We start from the raw sequence: 20778 nt of genomic DNA on the forward strand, positions 1-20778 counted from the left end.
CTTTGGTGTTTGTTTGAGAGTCACATGAGCATGAGGTGTTCCTTCCAAGGCAGTACACATCCACAAACACAATTAAAAATATTTTTTTGATAATTAATTATTTGTGGTGACTCCTCCCTCACGTCTCTGCCTCTTCAAGGGAAATCCCTTCTGAACTCAGAAATATTTTTACAGAGAAAACAGGGTGTAATAAGCTGATGCCTGTTTAAAGTACCTGGTCTCTCAGTGACTGTGTTACATTAATTTGCTACAAGATTTCAGGTAACAGAGCATTGCTCTGTTGGAAATGAACCAAGGTTACTAGCTTCCTGGTACTAAGGAAAAAAAAAAGATTCCCCCAAATATCACCAACTTGCCTAATGCCACCTGAATGCAAAACACTTCAGTGATAAGACCGAGGAGCCTTTACTGCTGGAAACACTTGTGCTAATTATTTCTCCCCCTAATTATTTGCAACAGAAGCATAAAAGAAGTGAAATTAATGTCTGAAGTGCTGTGCCCAAGGAACAGCCTTTAAGAAGAAACTAATTAAACCAGGATGAGCAGCAGCATCTCCTCAGGACAAAATGTACATCCATCCAAAGGAGTGATGGGTGCAGGACTGTGGGTCTCTAGTAATTAAGAACAGGGGTAAGATGCTCCAGTGGGAAAAGACTGAGCAAGGCTTTAGCTGTGCTGTCACCCATATAGGAATGTTAGGTTAGAAGACAGCTCAGTCCAGACAGAGAATGGCTGACCTGAACTGGAGAGGAAAATTTGAGAGTCATTAACATTCACCTGGAAGAGTGAACAAGTTTGCCCATGGGTAAAACAGGAAAAAAGAGAAAAGGAAACCAAGGAATTAAGTTCCCAAAGATTTGGATAATTAGAGGAGTTGAAAGGGGTGTAGTTAAGAGCACTCGGTGGATAAATTGGAAAGCTGAGAAGAAAACAAAACAAAAAGATAAATAAAATAAAAGAGACTTGCTGGATGATGTTAATATGCTTTCCAGTCAAGCAGGGAAAGACAGTGAGGGTCAGAGGTGTGTTCACATAGGTAGATCCCTCTAAAGACTGGACAGGAGCCATTCTAAAGCATTACCAACATGTGGTAGCTGGACAGAAGGCAAGGGGATTAGCTTAGTGTTTACAAAACACAGCTCCAGAAAAGGTCAGTGTTTGCAGCTGTCTGCTATTCAGTAGCCTTAAGTAGGCTACAGGGGCATAGCCATCTTTTCCATGAAGGTGCCATCAGGGGGGACAAGGGGCTGATATTCAGAATGAGAAAGCCCACTGAATTAGAAATATCAGTTAAAGGCTTAAGAGAACAATATATTTCAAGAATTATTTGTTAATTTTACTTTATTTTTTTTCAGCAGATCTCTTTTCTGCTTAAATGCAAGATCTATTAAGCAGCTGCTATGTTTAAATGCAATGCACAAAACGTTTCTTTAGCTCACTGGAGAAACAGATGTAAATGTGAAACATCCCCAAGAAACCTTAGTAAGAGCAATTCAACACTTATAGTGTCAGTTTTAAATACAGCAATACATTCAAATTTTAAGAGCTCTGCCACATAAAACCAGGAAAGAACAGGTGTATTTCAAATGTTTCTTTTATTTATCATTTTTAATTATGTCCTTTAAAAGTTTTTAGAATCTAGCACAGATGTAAGCACATAGAAAATTTGGATACCAAATCATTATAATGTTTGTAATTCATCACCATCTTCCATTTGGGTATCATACTTCCTCTGGTTGTCAGTGAGTGGTGTGACCACACCTTAAATTTCATGGAAATCAGCACATTCAAGTATCTTAGCAGTAGTTTGTTTTGTTTTTCCATTTTTTTCTTTCTATCCCCCTTCCCCCCACCTCCTCCAAATGCATTAGTGACAATTACAGATCAAAATAGTGGATCCCTTAGGCTCTGCTGTTAAAGACACTGGCACATCTCTAGGCATGGGAGAGAAAGAGTTCAGAGGCCATAGCTATTACTGTTTCATGAATAAACAGTTTCAGAGGTGAAACTGTCACACAGGAGTCCAGAGCCCCAATAGTTTTTCTCCCTTTATTTTTCTTTCCTCATCTTTTCTCCTTTCAGAATGAGAGAAAGAAGTGACTTTTTTCTCCTAGGCCTGTTGCAAGCCAAGTATGAAGCTAATGGTAGGGGAAATGTTGAACATAAGATCTGGAAGCTGCTTTAGTCCAGGAATGTTGATATAATTAGTTTGAGGTAATTTAAAAGCCTTACAACTCTTTAAAAAAAATAAATATTTTGAAACAACAAATAAAAAGTGCCTGGCACTTCTCATTAGATTAAACTGTCACTGGCAAACTCCAGATGCTTCTTTTATGGAGCCTCAATACAAATACTTCCTAATTGCCATCCAGCTTTTGCAAAGAAAAGCCAGAAGACAGCCAATATCAACAGAATAGAACAAATAAAACCAAACAAGGATAGTTATTCTCCCTCTGTTCCAGCATACAGATCATCTCTCATGTTCACAGAGATGTTATCTCTCCACAACACAAGCAACCAACTCCCCCCAACATTTCCCTTACATATTAATATACATTTTTAAAAAGTCATTTATGAGTGGTAGGAGAAAACCAAACAAGAAAGGCAACATTAATACTTCTGTTAAGAAGAATAAAGTACCCATAGTAGCATTCTTGTTTGAGGAATTTTTCTTCTGTCTTCAATGTCTGGGAGATGATTCTCATGGGCTTTGTCCATTTCTGCTCTAGATTTCCACGCATCCAACGCAGACACCTCACAATACACCTTGTAGGGAGGAGCCAGCTACAATTGTAACTAATTTTTATTTTCATCCTAACTTCAGAAAGATGTGGAAGCCCTGAAGAACAATCAGGGTTACAGTCCCGTTGGACAGTTAGGCCTTCTAGTCTGAGGTGAAAAGTGAAAAGCCCACCAGCACAAATCACCACATGATCAAGTTAGGTACAGCTTGTTTTCTCAGGAGCTATCTCCAGAAAGTCCTATAATGTCAACTGAGGGGCCAAGCTGGCAGCAGCCTGCTGCAATCCTGAGGCAACTTGTGGAGATGTGGATGTGGCAGCACCCAGCCCCACCAATCATCAGGTCTGCAGACACTATATTGCCTTCAGCACACTATATGATATAGGCACAGGACTGATCTTCATGTGGCTGGGGCTGCCAGTGCTTTTTTTCAGCCTTGTGTGTTGGTATTTTGCTCCAAGACTCAAATACTGAGGCAGAAAAGTTATCTTGGTGTCACATGTGGGCAGAAAGCATGGTAGAAGCACAAAGGAAAGCATACAAATTAAAATGGGAGGGCTGGGGTATCTTTTTAATGGACACCCCTCTCCCCCCAGGTATTTTACAATGTGTATTCACAGCAAAATCTACTTATATTCCCCTGTAATAATAAAAGACCTGTGCTGTAGCTGGCAGAGATGTTTTTCTTTCTACAGTAGTGATAGAAGCCATTGCTAGTGCAGCTGCTGCAATTACTTTTCTTAGCTCAGCAGTTTACAACAGTAATTCTCATTAAAGTAAACCTGTGGAATGTGCCAGACTGCTGGCTCTGCAGAGCACAGCCCTACACGTGTCCACAAAATTTAAAGTCTAATAGCTGTATCAGCACAAGTTTTTTTGTGCTGTCTTGGGCACACGTTCCTCCCCACCAGTACCTAGGAAATAATGTGTGCTGAGTTTACTTGATGAATGCGACCACGTAAATGAAGGAAAATAAGAGAAACATCTCACCTGGGTCAGTATATCTACTCTCTCTCATGGAGTGAAGTCTGTAGTATAAGTGAAATTTTAGATCTGGGGGATAAATATTCAGAACCCTCTTCACAGCCTGTGATGTCAAATGCCAACCAGTTTAGCCTCAGCTCATATTTGCACCATATACAGCTCAAAGTACGCATTTGTTCAAGGAGAAGGAGAAACTGCAAGTTATCACAGCTTTGCTTTGGGTAAACTTTTTTTTCTCTTTTCTTAAAAATAAACTAACAAAACAAACATACAAAAAAGAACCTGTAAGTCTTTCTTTGGTGTGTTCATCTGCAGAGAGGAAACATGGGCGACAGGAGAAAAGAGCTGGGAAGAGGAAGTGGTCTCTATTTATGTGAATGGATTGCCAGTGCTAACCCTGTAGTTAATTTAAGTCATTACAAATAGGAGAGACATTTTGCTTTATATGCTTGTTTCTTTTTTCTACTGATGTAAGTACCATCACTCATTCAGTCTAAATGTCACTTTCACAACCTGAAATAATATAGCTTTTTTATTAGTGACTTGCTATATTCAGTGACTTCAGGGATACCTCATCCTCCACCATCCACCCCTCTTAATTTCAACACCAGAGACAGCTTCAGCAAGTAAGAGTTTTCACCTTCTCTGTTAATCAAATGGCAGGCAAAAGCATATTTTCTCAGACCTGTTTTTTCAAATCACAAATGACTTGCATATAATTGCTATACCACTGGCTGAATAGGAATAGCATAGAGCAGAATTGTATTCAAGGGGTATTTTGATTTAGGGAAATATATTTTCCTTTCAGCCTACACCTGTTCACGTAAAAACTCTCTTTCTTTCTGTAATACGTTGTATTGAAGCTCAAGGCTGAAATAAAGGCTATTATTCTGTGCTTTTTCCACCTGCCTGCTGGCTGTGTGCCTCTTGCACTGCGGGAAGCAGTGCTCCAAGGCTGCACCACAGAATACATCCTGCAACTCCAACGCTCCTTGTCAATGTAGCTGTTAACTGCATCCTGCTGAAGGGAAGCTGAGTGCTGCAAATCTGAACTGCAGCAGTTTAACATGAACAAAGTTGTTATCCTGCTTTGTGGGTACTCGCTTTTCTAAATTATAGACTCACAGAAGATGACTGGGGACATAAAGTCTTACAAAATCCAGTCTGATGGTTGCATACCTGTGTGACCTATTTAGCATCTGCAAATCTGTTTAATGCCAAGAACTACATTAGATAATTCAAGCAAAAGCTCACAGGGAGTCACATAATGAGAGTGTTCAGATTACTGTTGTGATTACTCCAGTCCCTTTCCTCTTCTCGCTCAGGAATTTCATTTAGGCAAGCAGTCATTTTAAGAATATGCAAATTTTGATTGCCAGTTTTGCTATGAACCTGGCAGAAAGCCAGGCTTCTGTGAAACTGGCTACTGTAGGTAGCATGAAGTTAAACATGCATGACCTTGCCTGATGTCGATCCACAGAATTGCAGGCATCCTGCATCTGTAAAGATTCAAGCCTATCATCTATCAGTTACTATTCTGTATGCGAAGTGTCTCAAAGTCTGACATAATGGAATTTCCTAGCATTTCAGTGCTCAATGATCATGTAAACAGCACATATTCATTACCTCTCTCTTTAGTAAGGTCTTGAATTAAAAAGTCATGCATTTATCCATGGCAAATCCAATAGTTAGCTCTTGACAAGAATGTATACTGATTTCACATAATGAGGGTGGGAAGATTTCATGCTGATGATAACTTTGCAGTTATATAAAAATTCGGTAAGTCCATTGTTATCAACAAATGGTGATTAAAATGCAATAGTTAGTATAAATTATGCATTTGACAGTAAGAAATTAATGATGCATTAAGATAAGGGTAGCACTAGGCAATTGCCTGAGAGCATTGTACATAATCAGGAGTCATAGAAAAGTCTACTATTATTCAGGGTTATAAATGATAATCTAAAGTAGAATAAAATTTTTCAATCCAATAAAATCAGCTTTACCTCATTTCAATTCACAAATACCTATCTAGTATACTGGCATTGGCAATATCTGTATTCTTTAAAAAAAGATTCTACAACTATAGAATATATACAGAAGGGCAGATTCTGATCTTGTAAATACCAGGGGAACTCAGTGCATACTTTTGAATTAAAAAAGGAACTAATAGGAAAAAAGAATGCTGCCAAACAATGTCAAGTTTATTCTTTCACAAGAGAAATGGCTGCAGAGGGTGCTGACTTTCCACGAAGAGCCTTATCATTTGCTTTGAAGTAAGGGGGCCTGTGAGAGCTGGTCAGCATTTAAACAGCTCTTCTTCCAAGCTGAGGATCGGTGTGTCCCTGCGAGGAAGAAATCGGGAAAGGGTGGCAGGAGACCTGTGTGGATGAGCAAGGAGCTCGTGAGCAAACTCAAAGGAAAGAAGAAGGCCCATGAAATGTGGAAAAAGGGTCTGACCACTTGGGAAAAATATAGAAATGTTGTCAGGGCCTGCAGGGATGCGACAAGGAAGGCTAAAGCCCACCTGGAATTGAACCTGGCAAAGGTGATAAAGGATGATAAAACAGGTTTTTTAAAGTATGTTAACAGTAAAAGGAAGACTAGGGAGAATGTGGCTCCCTTGCTGACGGGGGTGTTCTGGTAACAGGAGATGTTGAGAAGGCGGAGATACTGAATGCCTTCTTTGCTTCTGTCTTCAGTGAAAAAGCTCCCCCTCGGGAATCTGAGACCCTGAAAGTTAGTGAAAGGGTCTGGGTAATGGAAGACTTCCCTTTAGTCAGGGAAGAGGTGGTCCGAGAGCACCTGGGCAACACCAGTGTTCACAAATCCATGGGACCTGATGGGATGCATCCACAGGTGCTGAGGGAACTGGAAGAGGTGATTGCTGAACCGCTCTCTGTCATCTTTGAGAGGTCTTGGAGAACGACTGAGGTGCCTGAGGACTGGAGGATAGCCAATGTCACTCTGGTCTTCAAAAAGAGCAAGAAGGAAGATCCAGGCAATTATAGACCAGTTAGCCTCACCTCTGTCCCTGGAAAGGTGATGGAGCAGCTTGCGCTGGATGCCATCTCCAGACAACTGGAAGAAAAGGAGGTTATCAGGAGTAGTCAGCATGTGTTCACCAGGGGGAGGTTGTGCTTGACCAACCTGGTAGCCTTCTATGATGTTGTCTCTGGCTGGGTGGATGGGGGGAAGGCAGTGGATGTAGTCTACCTTGATTTCAGCAAGGCATTTGACACTGTCTCCCACAACATTCTTATAACAAAGCTGAGGAAGTGCGGGATAGATGAGTGGACAGTAAGGTGGGTTGAGAACTGGCTGACTGGCAGAGTGCAGAGGGTCGTTGTTGGCAGTGCAGAGTCTGGTTGGAGGCCTGTAACCAGCGGTGTTCCCCAGGGGTTGGTGCTGGGTCTGGTCTTGTTCAACATCTTCATCAATGACCTTGATGAGGGGATAGTGGCCACCCTCAGCAAGTTTGCTGATGATACGAAGTTGGGAAGATTGGCTGACATGCCTGAAGGCTGTGCTGCCATTCAGCGAGACCTGGACAGGCTGGAGAGCTGGGCAGAAAGAAACTGGATGAGGTTTAATAAAAGCAAGTGTAGAGTCTTGCATCTGGGGAGGAATAATCGCATGCACCGGTACAGGTTTGGGGATGACCTGTTGGAGAGGAGCTCTGCGGTGAGGAACCTGGGTGTCCTGGTGGACGACAGGTTGGTCATGAGCCAGCAGTGTGCCCTTGTGGCCAAGAGGGCCAATGGTATTCTGGGGTGCATTAAAAGGAGCGTGGCCAGCAGGTCGAGGGAGGTGATCCTCCCCCTCTACTCTGCCCTGGTAAGGCCTCATCTGGAGTACTGTGTCCAGTTCTGGGCTCCCCAGTACAAAAAAGACAGGGATCTCTTGGAAAGAGTCCAGCGGAGAGCCACAAAGATGGTGAAGGGCCTGGAGCGTCTCTCCTATGAGGAAAGGCTGGGTCTGTTTAGCCTTGAGAAGAGAAGACTGAGAGGAGACCTGATCCAGGTCTATAAATATCTAAGGTGTGGGGGGCAGAGTGGCAAGGCCGGACTCTTTTCACTGGTATGTGGAGACAGGACAATGGGAAACGGCTGAAAACTGAAGCATAGGAAGTTCTGCACAAATGTGCGCAAGAACTTCTTTACGGTGAGGGTGACGGAGCACTGGAACAGGCTGCCCAGGGAGGTTGTGGAGTCTCCTTCTCTGGAGATATTCAAGACCCGCCTGGATGCCTACTTGTGCAACCTGGTGTAGGGAACCTGCATTGGCAGGGGGGTTGGACTCGATGATCTCTGGAGGATCCTTCCAACCCCTACAATTCTGTAATTCTGTGAAAGTTTGATTCTTCCTCATGGCTGCTTTAGAGCAGGGAAGAATCTTCCTTACCCAAGGGAAACTGGTGAGGAGTGGATCAGCAACAACCTTCCTGCACTCCAGGGAGAGTTCTCATGGGACCATGGATACAGATGCTGCTTCATGTCATACAGCCACAAAGTGGCCTAACGAAACACTGTGAGCCGTGCACTGAAACTGAAACCCCAGCTACAACAGACAGTTGCAAAATCTGAGGGATACAATTAGATTTTTGTAATCAATTTGTGTGTTGGTTTTCTTTTTTTTTTTTTGTCTCATACTGATGGCTCACAGCCAGTCTGTGTCTAATTAGTGATCCCAGGCCTATGGAATGAGCTTTCTCAATACAGCAGAATACAGTACAGCAGTGCACGACCCCTGAGTTCAAAATGGAGCGGGAGAATGATGTTTCCAATGCTCTTACACTAATGTCACCACCACTGCTGTGCTGTTCGCATTTGGTGACCATCTGGCAGTTGCTGTGGCAAGAGGTGTGTGGCTGTGCAAACAATTTCCAAAGCTTTTACAAATCTTTTATCTTGAATTGTGGAGCAGATTTAAGACAATAACATTTATACATGTAAAAAATAATGCTTCCTGAATCATATGCTATGGCATATTGATGTTAAACAGGCAGCTTTTGGATTTCTAGTATTTTGGAGAGCTAATGCTAAACATAGAAAAACCAAAGGGGAACTGGTAGCTTGAACATGCTTGGTGTCCTGCAGGGTGGAAACATGTTTGTTGTTAAACAAAGAAACATCTGTTTATAGGTATTTATAATCAATTTATTGAGTAATTCCAAGCAATTACTCTTGGTATGACTCAAAAACTCAGGCTGAATTCTAGCTAGGCAATAAAAAGAGATTTCTGTAATGCTGGAGAGACTCTTGAGCACAGTTGGAGGGAAGTACAAATCAACTGTTAGCATGATAAAACTGTGCTCAGTAACTAAACTTCTGGAGCTCTTCATAACTCAGGAAACATTCACACTGGAAAATCAGACATAAAACAGCAAATTGCTGCAGCAACGCTGGATTTTCAATGCAACAGGTGACACGGGGGGCATAAAGGAGACCCTGTAACATTCTGGAGCAGCAAACGGGGACCAGGTAGGATAGTGAGTCTGATGGTATTTGTTTGCAGGCAATTGCTACCTCAGAGGAGTGGTAGCTTAACCACTTCCCAGGGGGAAGAAGCCCTCAGCACACACACAAAAAATATGTCCTTGGTCAAGATTTACCCTTTAGAAAAAGGATTTGATTCTAAGAAACCAGTAAGGAAGAAGACAAGGAAACTAATAACCATAATTTCATAAAGCATTTTTTTTATTTGAAAACATTATACAGGCATTACATTGCCACAGCCAGTCCATATAGGAGCATGCAAATATCAAAATGAAGAAAGGTTTGTTCAGCTTTTTTTATGCAGGATTTGGGGTTGGAATTCTGTTTGCTTGGTTTTGGTTTTGGTTCATATTTCCATCTGCAGTGTCAAGATTAGTGTGCTTTATTATGGCGTTTAACAGTAAAATCCTACCCATGGGGTAAAATTTATATTCGTAGCTAGCTCAGGAATACTAAATGGTTTTTAAAAAAAGAAAACAATACTACACGCTTGTCAAAATGTTAATAGCACAAGTTAGCAATCTCTACACTATACATTGAAACTTTTTCATATGACACAATGGTGCAAAATTTTCAATTGCTTGGTCTTTCATTGTGTTGTTTTGAAAGTTTATAGCTGGAACAAAGACAAGGTTTGTCTCCCAGTAAAGGTTTTCATCCAGTAGCAGAAAATTACATCAGTCTTGCTAAGGGCTGCTCAGCGCCAACAGTGTAACAGGGCTTCAGTTTGTTCAGGCAAGGATCTACGAAGAGTAGCTGCCAGCTAGATAGCTGAACCTCTGCTGGTGTGTTCTGAGGTCTTGAACTGCAGGAAACAAGCAGGCAGAAGTAATGTTTTCCTTTACTAGACCCCAGCTTCACAGTCAATACTTGTAAAGCTATACTACTGACTTCCTCAGAGGTCCATCCAGCACTAGCACACTGGTGCTAATTGAAGTTCCCACCTTTTTTAATGGGAGATGCAGAATGTGAAGCAGACCCACTTTGCACATGGGACTCCTCCTGTGCAAACAACACAGGGGATGGTGGCTGGGAATCGAGTGTATACCCAGACATTCACACCTTATTTCCAGATGACAGAGTTTTTAAAAATAGCCTCTAAAAATCACTATAGATGGCACATTGTAGACATCCATGGTTTGTAAACTCTTGTGTGTAAATCTCCCAGTCCAGCAAAGTGCCCAGGACATGCCTTCTGCCCAGCAATTTCTGAGAAGACTCCAACAAACATCTACAAGTTAGTGTCAGAAAAATGAAGAGGAAGAGGTGGAAGGACTACAAACATTTGGCTTGAAAATAAATACTAATAATGAAATAAACCAAAACAGTTATGCAAAACAAAGGAATTGTAAACATAGAACAAACACACACACCATCCTCAAAGATCTCAAGATCAATATGGGGACTAACATTCAGAGAAAGGTATTTAATTGGTATAAAAGGTAGCAAAAAGAGGTGACAGGTGCCTGTCAGTTGCCTCTGAGCATTTGACAGTGTTGTGGTGTTTGTGGCCAGAACCCCTGCTCCTGTGAAGGTATGAAACTTGACAGGGTTGGACCCAGGATGCTCACTGGTCCACTCTACACAAGGGCTCCATCCAAGTGAACCACGTGCTTTCCACCTGGACTTCCACACTGCTAACCTGAAGCACCAGGCGGTCATTCTTGAGTGTAGGAGGTTGATTTTTTTGTTCATTTTAACCTTGAATCCTGTAGCATTTGAGCTTTCCTCCACATTCCCAGAAAATGAACTCTATTTCTCTGTGGAATCTTCTTTTCTTTTCTTTTTTTTTTTTTTTCCTTCAAAGGCTTAGGAGAAAAAGCTTGGAAAGATGAATGCTAAAGATGATTTAAAAACAGAAGGCAAGAAAAAAAAATCTCATTCTTTTTGATTTAAAAATCAGAGAATCTTAACTGAAGGTTTTAGAATGGCTTTGAGTATGATTTGGCAATACTGCAGACCCTTCCCTCAGCTGCAGCGGGAGCGTGGCAGACAGCCTAAACACGATGGGACAGAAATCGCCTTTTCTCCTCAGCCACAGCACAAGTAAGAGAAAACATATGTCTGCTGTACAGCAGGATTTTGGCATTTGTCACTTCACATATATTTGTATAGGTATTTCTCCTAGTCTGCTTCAGGGAAGTCTCTTCAATCCTAAAGCAGAACAGGACTATAAAAGATGGAAGTTACCTCAGCAGAAATTCATCCTCTTTGGTTGACCTGTGGCCTTTCTAATCTCCAGAGTACAGGCTTTCTGTTCTTTTTTTCTTTTTTAGAATAGAAATAGGAAAGCTGTATTTTTCAAGTACGAAGATCTACATTTGTACTTTAGATAGACTTCCTCAGCAGAATGCCATTCAAATCAAATTCACTTTTTATGCTCACAAGCAAAATATTAATCAGTCCAGGTGTAAACCCCATGTTCAAATACAATGAATAAATACACTTTTACTTGGTCCCATAGCACCCCTGTGAGGTAGGTAAAATATAACTATTCCCTTAGAAACAGCTTGGAAAACTCAGCCACACAGAAGGTAAATCATGCCCAAGATGATGCAGAGATGTGGCAAATTTGTGAATAAAACCAAGCTCTCCTGGATTTCTTTCCTATCTGTTTGGCATTATACCATTTCCCTTTCCTTAGTTTTAAATTAAAAATAGATGATGGATATTGAAATAGTGATTACTTCTCATTGTGCTCTCAAAAGAGCAGACATAGTGGATTGTCATGACGGCAGCTAAGATTTTCCCCCTTCTGATAAGGCTCATGGAGCAGATTTGCAATTGCAGAGCACACCCTTAACTGCTTTCATATATTCCCAGGAATGTAAGAAAACTGCTGAATTCTTCTGCTAGTTTTGTAGTTAACAAAAGATAATTGGCTACACCCTGCTGGTATGGATGCTTTTGTGCTACACCAGCAGATGGTCCAGTGTTCCTATTCATGAATTCCTTGCATAATCTTCCCAATTTTTACAATTTGTGGGTTTTGGTGAAAAACTGACGAATTTCTACATAGCTATTGTTAGAACAATGAACCACAGGAGACTAAGCAAACTGGAACAGTAGAAGGCGCCCTCGATGCACCAAGTATCTAAAATAAGTGCCCTGATCCACATGATACGTCATCTTACCATAGAGAGGTACAATACATAGGAAACTAGAAAATGCATTTTTCTTTAACAGATTAAAATTTAAAAAGTAAGAAATCTGTGTTAGTCACAACTACAGAGAAATTAACTCCCTATCACCTGATGCAGAACCTCAGCTGCTAGAAAATCTGCCATGGATCATAGAGAGGTCAATGCTAGAGTACTTCACTTCTTGCAAATATAGAAAGGCTAAAATGCTCACTTTATACCTATTCCTAGAATAGAGACGGATATTGTAAGTTGTCCCTCCTCTGGATTCATGGAATAGATTACCTAGAAAGGGCAACTAGATAGTACAGATGAATTTATTGTATTTCCCTCACCAAATTCAAGGTGCTAGTAAAAATGTGTCAGGGTGTTGTTACCATGAGTAACCCATCTATTTTGTGCAAACAAACAAATCTTAGAGAGAAATCAACAGTGACTACACAAGTGTATTTGCTGTAAAAAGGTGTCTTTTCCACAACTGGTGTGGCTTAGGCATAATATCTCTCAGTGGGTGCAAATACCCGCTTCCACGAATTTCTTCATGTTATTTCAGATTCTATATTTAATATCTTTCATAGGTAGTTTGAAAGACTGATTCAGATACAGCAGTTTGTATGGCAAACATGCTGTTCACATCATAAACAAGGGACATGGAATCTCCTTGCAATGAACACCCTGGAACAACTAATTTGCACTTTTATGAGCTTTCCTTATTTGCTACCTTGCAGCTCACCAGTGTAACTGCACCTGGTAAATACCTTTCTCTATGTACAATACAGAGATAATGGATATACGAGCTCCACTGAATCATCAGCAGGTGACCAATGACCCTGGGCTTAAGCAACTCTGACGTGAGGCTCCTCTTCTGTTTCCTGCCCCAGGCTGGTGTATGTTACTGAAGGCTCCAGCTGGCCAGTGGTTGGCAGGTCTACAACAGGTCCCGAAGGGTTTCGAAACTGCTTGTACACCCGAGGATCTTGGGCTACGTAAGTGGATGTGGAGGAGTAAAGCACTAGCCCAACGAGGATGGTGAAGAACGATAACAAGTAAAGTCCTGAAAACTGAGCAAAAAGAAGAGTACAGCCATTAGACACAGCACTGCTTATCCCAAGATCATGAAGACACATGGATAGAGGTAGGCACAGGCACTTGTTGTGGTGTGCACATCACAGTACAAACCTGTCAACAGGATGGCAAACTTTTGAGGGAATGTCTATTTGAAAGTTGTTTTGTTCCCATGAATTCCCCAATCTTTCACAACCAACTGCTAGCTGGTGCTTTCCCAAGGCTCATATGTATTAAGCATTAGTCAGATGGGGCTTTGGAAAGCTGAGCTGTGGTCAATGATCAACAGCTGATTTTGTTGTGCTTTTAGCCAAGTGAACTACCTCTCTGAGTGCAAGTGTTTCTAGCTCCAATGTGGGGTTCCACTGTCTTCACATGTTCCTGGTAGAGGACAAATATGAAGCTAAATACAGCCAAACCCTGGTAGTGAAGTATAATGTTCTGTGGGCAATATAAAACTATAAAAATATAATTAAATAAGCAAATAAATAATTTAAATAACATTCAAAACACCATTAACATTTTACTTCAATAAAGGTGCTTAAGAAGCCCACCTGCAGCTTCTTTTGCTTGTAAACTGAAAGCAGATGATAGAAGATTTAGTGTGAGTTAGAACAGGACAAGCGTCTGCTGTGAAACATGCTCTGGTTTGACCTCGAGATTTGACACTGTTTGTGGAAGGCAGTTAGGTGAAAACTTAAGCATATGCATATTTTGGCATAGGAGTCCACTAGATCAGAGGTCAGCTTGAATTTCTTAACATGTTTAGACTTAGTGTACCTGGACTAAGAATATAACAGAAATAACTTGACAATATAATAGTTCATGTAGTAGAGGTAAAACCAGGGATCTAGAAGCATAACTGAATGTTAGCCTTAGATGTTGTGTGTTTCCTATTATGAAGGATACAAAAATGGCTTTAAGCCCATATAACTTTTCTCTTGATACTAGACAACAAGTTATTCTTTCTTGCACACTTTGTGTGAGAATACATGATGAGTAAACTGTCCAGCAAACCTGTTCGTGGAGTTGTAACAGATTCTTATTAAGTGGGACTTTTGAAAGTGCTTGTACTCTGCAGCTATTGGGGGTTCATACTTCAACACCAACAATTAACTGTAGCCTGTAACTGACTGCTTCGTGAGGTACTTTATTATTTTACATAGAAGTGTCTGAAAATCTATTATTTAATCCTAACTTATATGGTACATCAGATCATTTCAGCATGGAACAAAATAGGTAGATCAGACTGTAAAACCTTGGCAGAAGCTTTCTAGCAATCCTGCTTTTAATATTCAAAGAAACAATCACAGTAGTAAAAGCAAATTTTACCTAAGGTAACTCTGTAGAAGTGCTAATTTTGTCACATGTAATAGATTGAAGAACCTGTGTACAGCTTCCCACCTGAGGAAGCATTTGACTTCTTCATTTATTCTTTACACAGAATTTGAATTACCTTCAAAAGCTTTGGGCATATATCATGAAGTGAGATATCTGCACCTGTTTTTGTTTCCTATAGCTGGTGTATATGTTTTAGAGGAAAAACACCACAACAGGGAAAGTTTAGGAGGAGTCAGGATTGCTATATAGGAAGAATGCTGCTTTAATCGCTTAATTGCACTTTTGCAGGGAAGCCATCAGGTCTTCACCTGTCACCTGCTGGTGTGATTTGATGGGAGTCATCCCCCTGTACCATCAAGAATGAACTCAGTTATGAGCATCACAGTAAGTCTGCTGACGGATTCCTCCCGCGTGACACAGCTCTAAAAGGGCTGGCTTAGGCTTAGATCTCCCTCATGTGGCAATGAAATCCAAGTCTATAATTTCAAAGCATTTTCTGGTGGCCTTTTTTTTTTTTCCTTTCAGTTTATTTTGTTCCAACACTTTCTCCTCCATTTCATGAACTTGTGTAGCATTTGGCAGCAGTGGCTTAAATTAAGCAGAAGAAAAACTGAAGAGTAAAACGTGTCCCGGTTTCCCAAATATAGATCTAGTTCCCTAGTTTCCCACTGTCCCTCCTTTCTATCTTATGACTGAATTTCTCACCCAGGGCAGCCAGCTGGCTTGCTCTGCTGTATAAATAGAGTGCCAGACAGACCTGTGATTGCCTTGTGTCCTGCTGTGAGGACTCCATGAGGCTTCCAGCAGCTAAATATGCCCTTATTCTTGCTCTGGGAGCTGTCCAGCCAGAACCATTTCACTTTCTCTTTATTCTGTGGCTTCAACTCTACCATTTTCCACTCCTCTTGGCCATACCTCTCATTCCTCTCTCCGCCAGTGGGCTCTTTTGCCCAATAATATTCTCACTGTGGCAGTTCTCCAGCCTGGGAGAAAGGCTTTGAAAATTGCAGAGGAAATCTAAACAAAGGCCTGCAAATCATTTGTCTTTTGTATCTATGCACAGCTTTTCCAAAGAAACTAGAATCCTGACAGCCCTATAGCAATAACAGTCTTTACCTTTCTCTCTTGATTAGAAACAAGCTCAGCCTGAACTGTTTTCTGCAGTAGCTCCTTGCTACTTCGGAGGGTTGTTAATAAGGTTAATATAGGAATATATACCCTAAGGACCTGAAAAATCTGTATTTATTCACTGTTCTGCTGGACTGACCCAAAGTCCTCTGAAATCAATAGATATTTTCCCTCTTAAAGTGACTGTGAATTCAGCAGTGTAATGGAAATAGTTCACCAACTGTGTAATGTTATTCACTGTACTGTGTTGCTAAAACTCTCCATCTGAAATCTCTGTGTTTTATTGAAGATGGTATTTCCAGGCATACTTTACTGCTCTGTCTACATGCAGTTTTTTTCTTTCTTTCTATCTCGACCTGTGAACTTCATCTGTTGAGACTCATCACTATTAGACAGCAAAAGAGATGGCTTCAAAAACACCAGAGGAAGCTGTTCCAAAGAAATGTAGTGAGAGAAAATCATTTCACACTTCCATCCTATGCACAACTGCACTACCAAGACACAAGCTCTCAAGTAGTGTGCAATTCCCCTTTTTCATTAAAATACCAATTGACAATGATATTATGCTTCAATTTTCTAACTTATTTCTCACTTTGTATAGACAGATACTTACTCTAAAAAAGGATATTTTAAAAATATTCATGTTTGCATGCCTCTCCAGATCCCACATCCTTCCTTGCTATATGGAATAATGGCAAGTTGTTCAACCTCTTGAGTCCTGGCATTGATTTTTCAGCCTAATATGAATTTATTTTGGAATGAAAATGATTTTAGATGGCCCTCAGTTTCTTATCATTTAAAAGAGAAAGTAGCACTTGATTTCCTTCTTTACCTCTTTACAAAATAGAGAACCAAACTGGTCCACATAACGTGTCCAGCTAATAATTCCTAATAGAGTAGGATTCTGATCTCAGCTACTGCCTAACCAGGCAGAAATATTGATCAGTGCTTTGCCTTCCCTCTGCAGCCGGAGAAGTCCATGCACTTTTGTGGTTTCCTGTGTTGATGGGGCATCTAAATTTGTGGTTGGGTGGATCTCAGTGAGATAGATAAAAATGTCATTGCAATAAAAGAAAGAGAACAACAACAAACTGAAGCAACAACATACCAAAACTAAGTCAAACTGGAAGAGTCAAGCTGTTTATGTTTGCTAGATACACTATACAGATATAATTGGGAAATAGAGTAGAGGATCCTCTTTCTTTCTTAGTGATAAAATAGATGGAGCACGTTATTGATGATATCATGGATGGAAGTAAAAACATAGAGGCAACATTAATGATTGCATTCCCACCTATTGTGCTGTTTGCTGTATACAGATACACAGCAACAATAACAAAAAAACCCAATCATAATAATTCCTGTTCTGAGTCAGTTAGGATCTTAATAAACATAGTAGACAAAAGAAGACATCCTTATTTTCCAGCTGAGTAACTGAGACACAAAGAGACAATTATTCACCCCAGATCACAGAGGAGCATAAGGCAGAGTTAGGCAATTAATTCAGCATTTCACAAGATCAATCCAATTCCTTAATCTAAAAACTTTTATATTAGACTTCTTATCCATGCTACATATTATTCTGCTAGATGCAATTCTCTGACTGTCATGTAAGACAAACATGGGCTGTGACAATGTGTAAGTTCTCTGAAAGCAAGAATTTAGTTTAAAAGTAGATGATATTTAGCAACTGACATTTTATTTGGTAACTTGCTTGAATAACACATTCCTTAAACACACTGAAAAACTGTATTTTGCATTCAGTCTGTACTCAAACAGAGGTCACTGCAATATGAGATCTAGGGACTCACTGTATTGTTGATTACTGCCCAATTTTGCTAAGCAATACGTACATAAGGAAAGGGCTCCTGATCACCTGAGCAAGAAGGCAAATTAAGTTGCTACAGAATAAAGAAGGAAAATTGCAATATCATCCTCTTTGGGGAAGACAGAGATCTCATTTTTTCAGTGGAAAACGTAAGTCTTTGGTTAAAGTAACATTTCAGATCTCATCAACGACATCTCTAAAAACATATTAGTCAGAGCAAATAGATCAGCCCTTCACACTTCAACATGGCTGCTCTACTCTCATATAAGCGAGTGTCTTTCAATGCTTTCCCAGTCACCAGAATTGAACACAAAGATATTTACAACAATTAAACACTAGAAAGACAAATAGTATGTTGTCTCTAGACATTACTGACTACCCGCAGTGAAAATAGCTTGCGTTAAATTACTACTAGTTTTCAGCATATGAGAACCTCATTTTAGTGTCTATCAACTTGAAGAAAAGCACATATAAAGAAAAAACTAGACAAATTCAACGTGATAATGTATAACAAGATTTGCTCAGTCTATCAAAAACTACATTGATTCTGGGTGAGTCGATGTTTCTGGTATTTATCTAAGAGATGCTCCTTAGGGAAACAGTACTTGAATGCATTCATGCAGCCAGGCTTAGCAGAAAAGCTAATGGCATCTGATGGATTAGCTGCAGGAGCAGGGACCTAGCTTCTCACGTTGAGACGTGCTAATGTACAGCTCTGCCAGAAAAATAGTACAGCACTAAGGCCAAGCGGGCCACAGAAAACACATGATAAAACCAGTCCTACTTTCTGTTATCCATGCACAAATTCGTTTACACTGAGAAAGAATGAACTCAAATATTACTCAAATATTACTGCAATTGTGTGTGTGTGTGTGTATCACAAGAGCACTCATACAATTGTGGATGAAATTTAAAGAGCTTATTTGAAATTTAGTTCATACACAGTATTTTCATTTCATGTGATTCAAAATTGTGCATTTTGGGAATAAGTTAAGCATCGCAAGCAACTGAAAACTATTTTTTTTTAAATTCAGAACGAACTGTTAAGTCTTTCAGAATTCACAACCACCCAATCCACTACTTTTTATTCCCTACTTCTTATTATCTCTATGTGCAAAACTTGTCTTTCATATATTTGTAAACCATTATGGCTAAAACATTACTAGTATTTCTGCTTGAGTTTCTTGTGCTTTAAAGTAATCCTGTTGAAAAAACAGGTGCAAAAGAAATTTCTTGATGAGGAGCAAACAGTGCTCCTGATTTCATCATCTTCAATTGTGGTAAGACAATGATGGCAGAAGAAAATACAAAGGAAGAAAAACTGTTCAGAAGGCAGTAAATTCAAGACTGGATTGGGAGAGAGCAAGTCATTCTTCAGTACTTAAATCGTTGACTTTACGAGGGAAAACAGGAAGAATGGGTATAAAAGAATCCTTGTATCACAGCTAGGGAACACTGCACTGACTGACTGCCTTCTGCACAGGGAATTTCAAACAAGTATTTCTGACTATCACAGATGTCCACATCCATGTTACCATTGCACAAGGGCAAAACAACGTCCACACTGGCAAAACCTGACAGATGTGAGTCTGCAGAAAAGTTCATGCTGACAAAGAAACACAATGATTTGCTAATTTTTTGTTTTTCACTAAGCTATCATGATGATCATGACCATTATTGTAACTGGTTATGAAAATGCAAATTTCCTTTCACTTGATCCACTGAACTGGAAATAGTCAGAGAGAGCAGATTTTTCAGCTGTGGCACTCCGATTCCATTTGTATTTCACAGCAGTAGTAAAGACTGAATATCTTGGTAGGTAATGCAACTCCTAGCTCACAGCAACCTAGTTGTGCTTTCCAAATCTCAAAAAGGATTTTTTTCTTTCTTATATGACTATATTCACTGATGAACTACAGAATGGAATAACTACCATTTCCCTTATCTTGTCTAGAAATTCTCCACATTTTGACAAAAATGAATAAAGAACTCAAGGCCTATTAATTCAACTTTTAAACCCACTAGAGAAGCAATCTCCTAAAAATTGCACTGATGAATGTCCCATATTCTTGTTGACACTCCTCATAACCTCCAATCAGGCAGTTCCCACCAATGCTTCATTCCAGTCAGTTAGTCTGTGCAGTCTGATGAATATCTCTGTCTTCCAAACTAATTCAGTTTGTAATGTATACTGCATAGCCAAACAAAACAAATAATGGTTCCTGCACTGGCTTTTGTCTTTTCCCCTTGGGTAATTTCACACATGACTACCTGAGTGGGCTGAGCTAATAGAACAAAAGCCAAATTTCTCTCATTATCTTTTACATAGCAAACAGACATTTCCACTCAGTTTGATGAATTGATGTAGAGACTGAATTTGTTTTCACATTGTTTTCTATTCTTACTTCAAATATTGTTCACTATGAAGTTCACTGTGAAGTTCAGTGAAGATCTCTGTGACCCCGTGCAGAAGTTGTCCTGTGGGATGCACACATACTCTCCACTCAGCAGGAGTACCAGGTAGGGTGAATGCTCAGAGCTATATGTTTCCGTTTGCATAATTGGATGTTATTGATACATTATTTTATTAAAAGGGGAGCTAGACCAGGTTGGTTGTAGGCTGGGACTGGAACTCAAGCTGTTCTTGACTATTTTTTTTCTAGCCTGGGAGGGAGATGTTTCTGTTCACTCCTAGTGGGAAGGAAGGGTTACTCTGTTTGGGATTCCATATTTGTCCAGCTCTTTATCAGGACAATGATCTATTGGTTCAGCCTCAATTACTGTTCTCTGTCTTTAGACGTTAGAGATAAAGATCCCTAATCTTTAACTGATTACTGATCCCAGGTGAGAGCTATTGGAGAATAACAACCTAGACTTTCCTAGGAGGAAATTATTTACTGTGAGGGTGGTGAGGCACTGGAATAGTCTGCCCAAAGAAGTTGCCTATGTCCCATCCCTGAAGGTGTTCAAGGCCAAGCTGGATGAGACACTGGACAGTCTAATCTAAAGGGTGGTAACCCTGCCCACGGGAGGGGGTTTGGAACCGACCGGG

The 20778-nt window shown here is 40.3% G+C and overlaps 1 protein-coding gene and 1 long non-coding RNA gene across 3 annotated transcripts in view; one reads left to right on the plus strand and one right to left on the minus strand.

Moving 5' to 3' along the window:
* Positions 1–7208: 7208 nt before the first annotated feature.
* SLC35F1 (solute carrier family 35 member F1) overlaps positions 7209–20778 on the minus strand; it is a 236439-nt gene continuing 222869 nt past the window's right edge. The window contains exon 8 of one of the 2 annotated variants that reach the window (XM_090135850.1): positions 7209–7289. In XM_090135850.1, coding sequence (XP_089991976.1) covers positions 7263–7289 — 27 coding nt within the window. In that variant the 3' untranslated portion in view covers positions 7209–7262. Of the gene's footprint in view, positions 7290–9426; positions 13426–20778 lie in introns of those variants that run through there. The other variant, XM_090135849.1, reaches the window with a different exon arrangement.
* Positions 13440–20230, plus strand: LOC149919067 (uncharacterized). The gene is made up of 3 exons (XR_016464398.1): positions 13440–13499; positions 15059–15154; positions 20155–20230. It is a non-coding gene; the product is annotated as an uncharacterized LOC149919067 (long non-coding RNA).

This window comes from Phasianus colchicus, chromosome 2 (assembly GCF_987193195.1).
Source record: "Phasianus colchicus chromosome 2, bPhaCol1.hap1.1, whole genome shotgun sequence".
NCBI lineage: Eukaryota > Metazoa > Chordata > Aves > Galliformes > Phasianidae > Phasianus > Phasianus colchicus.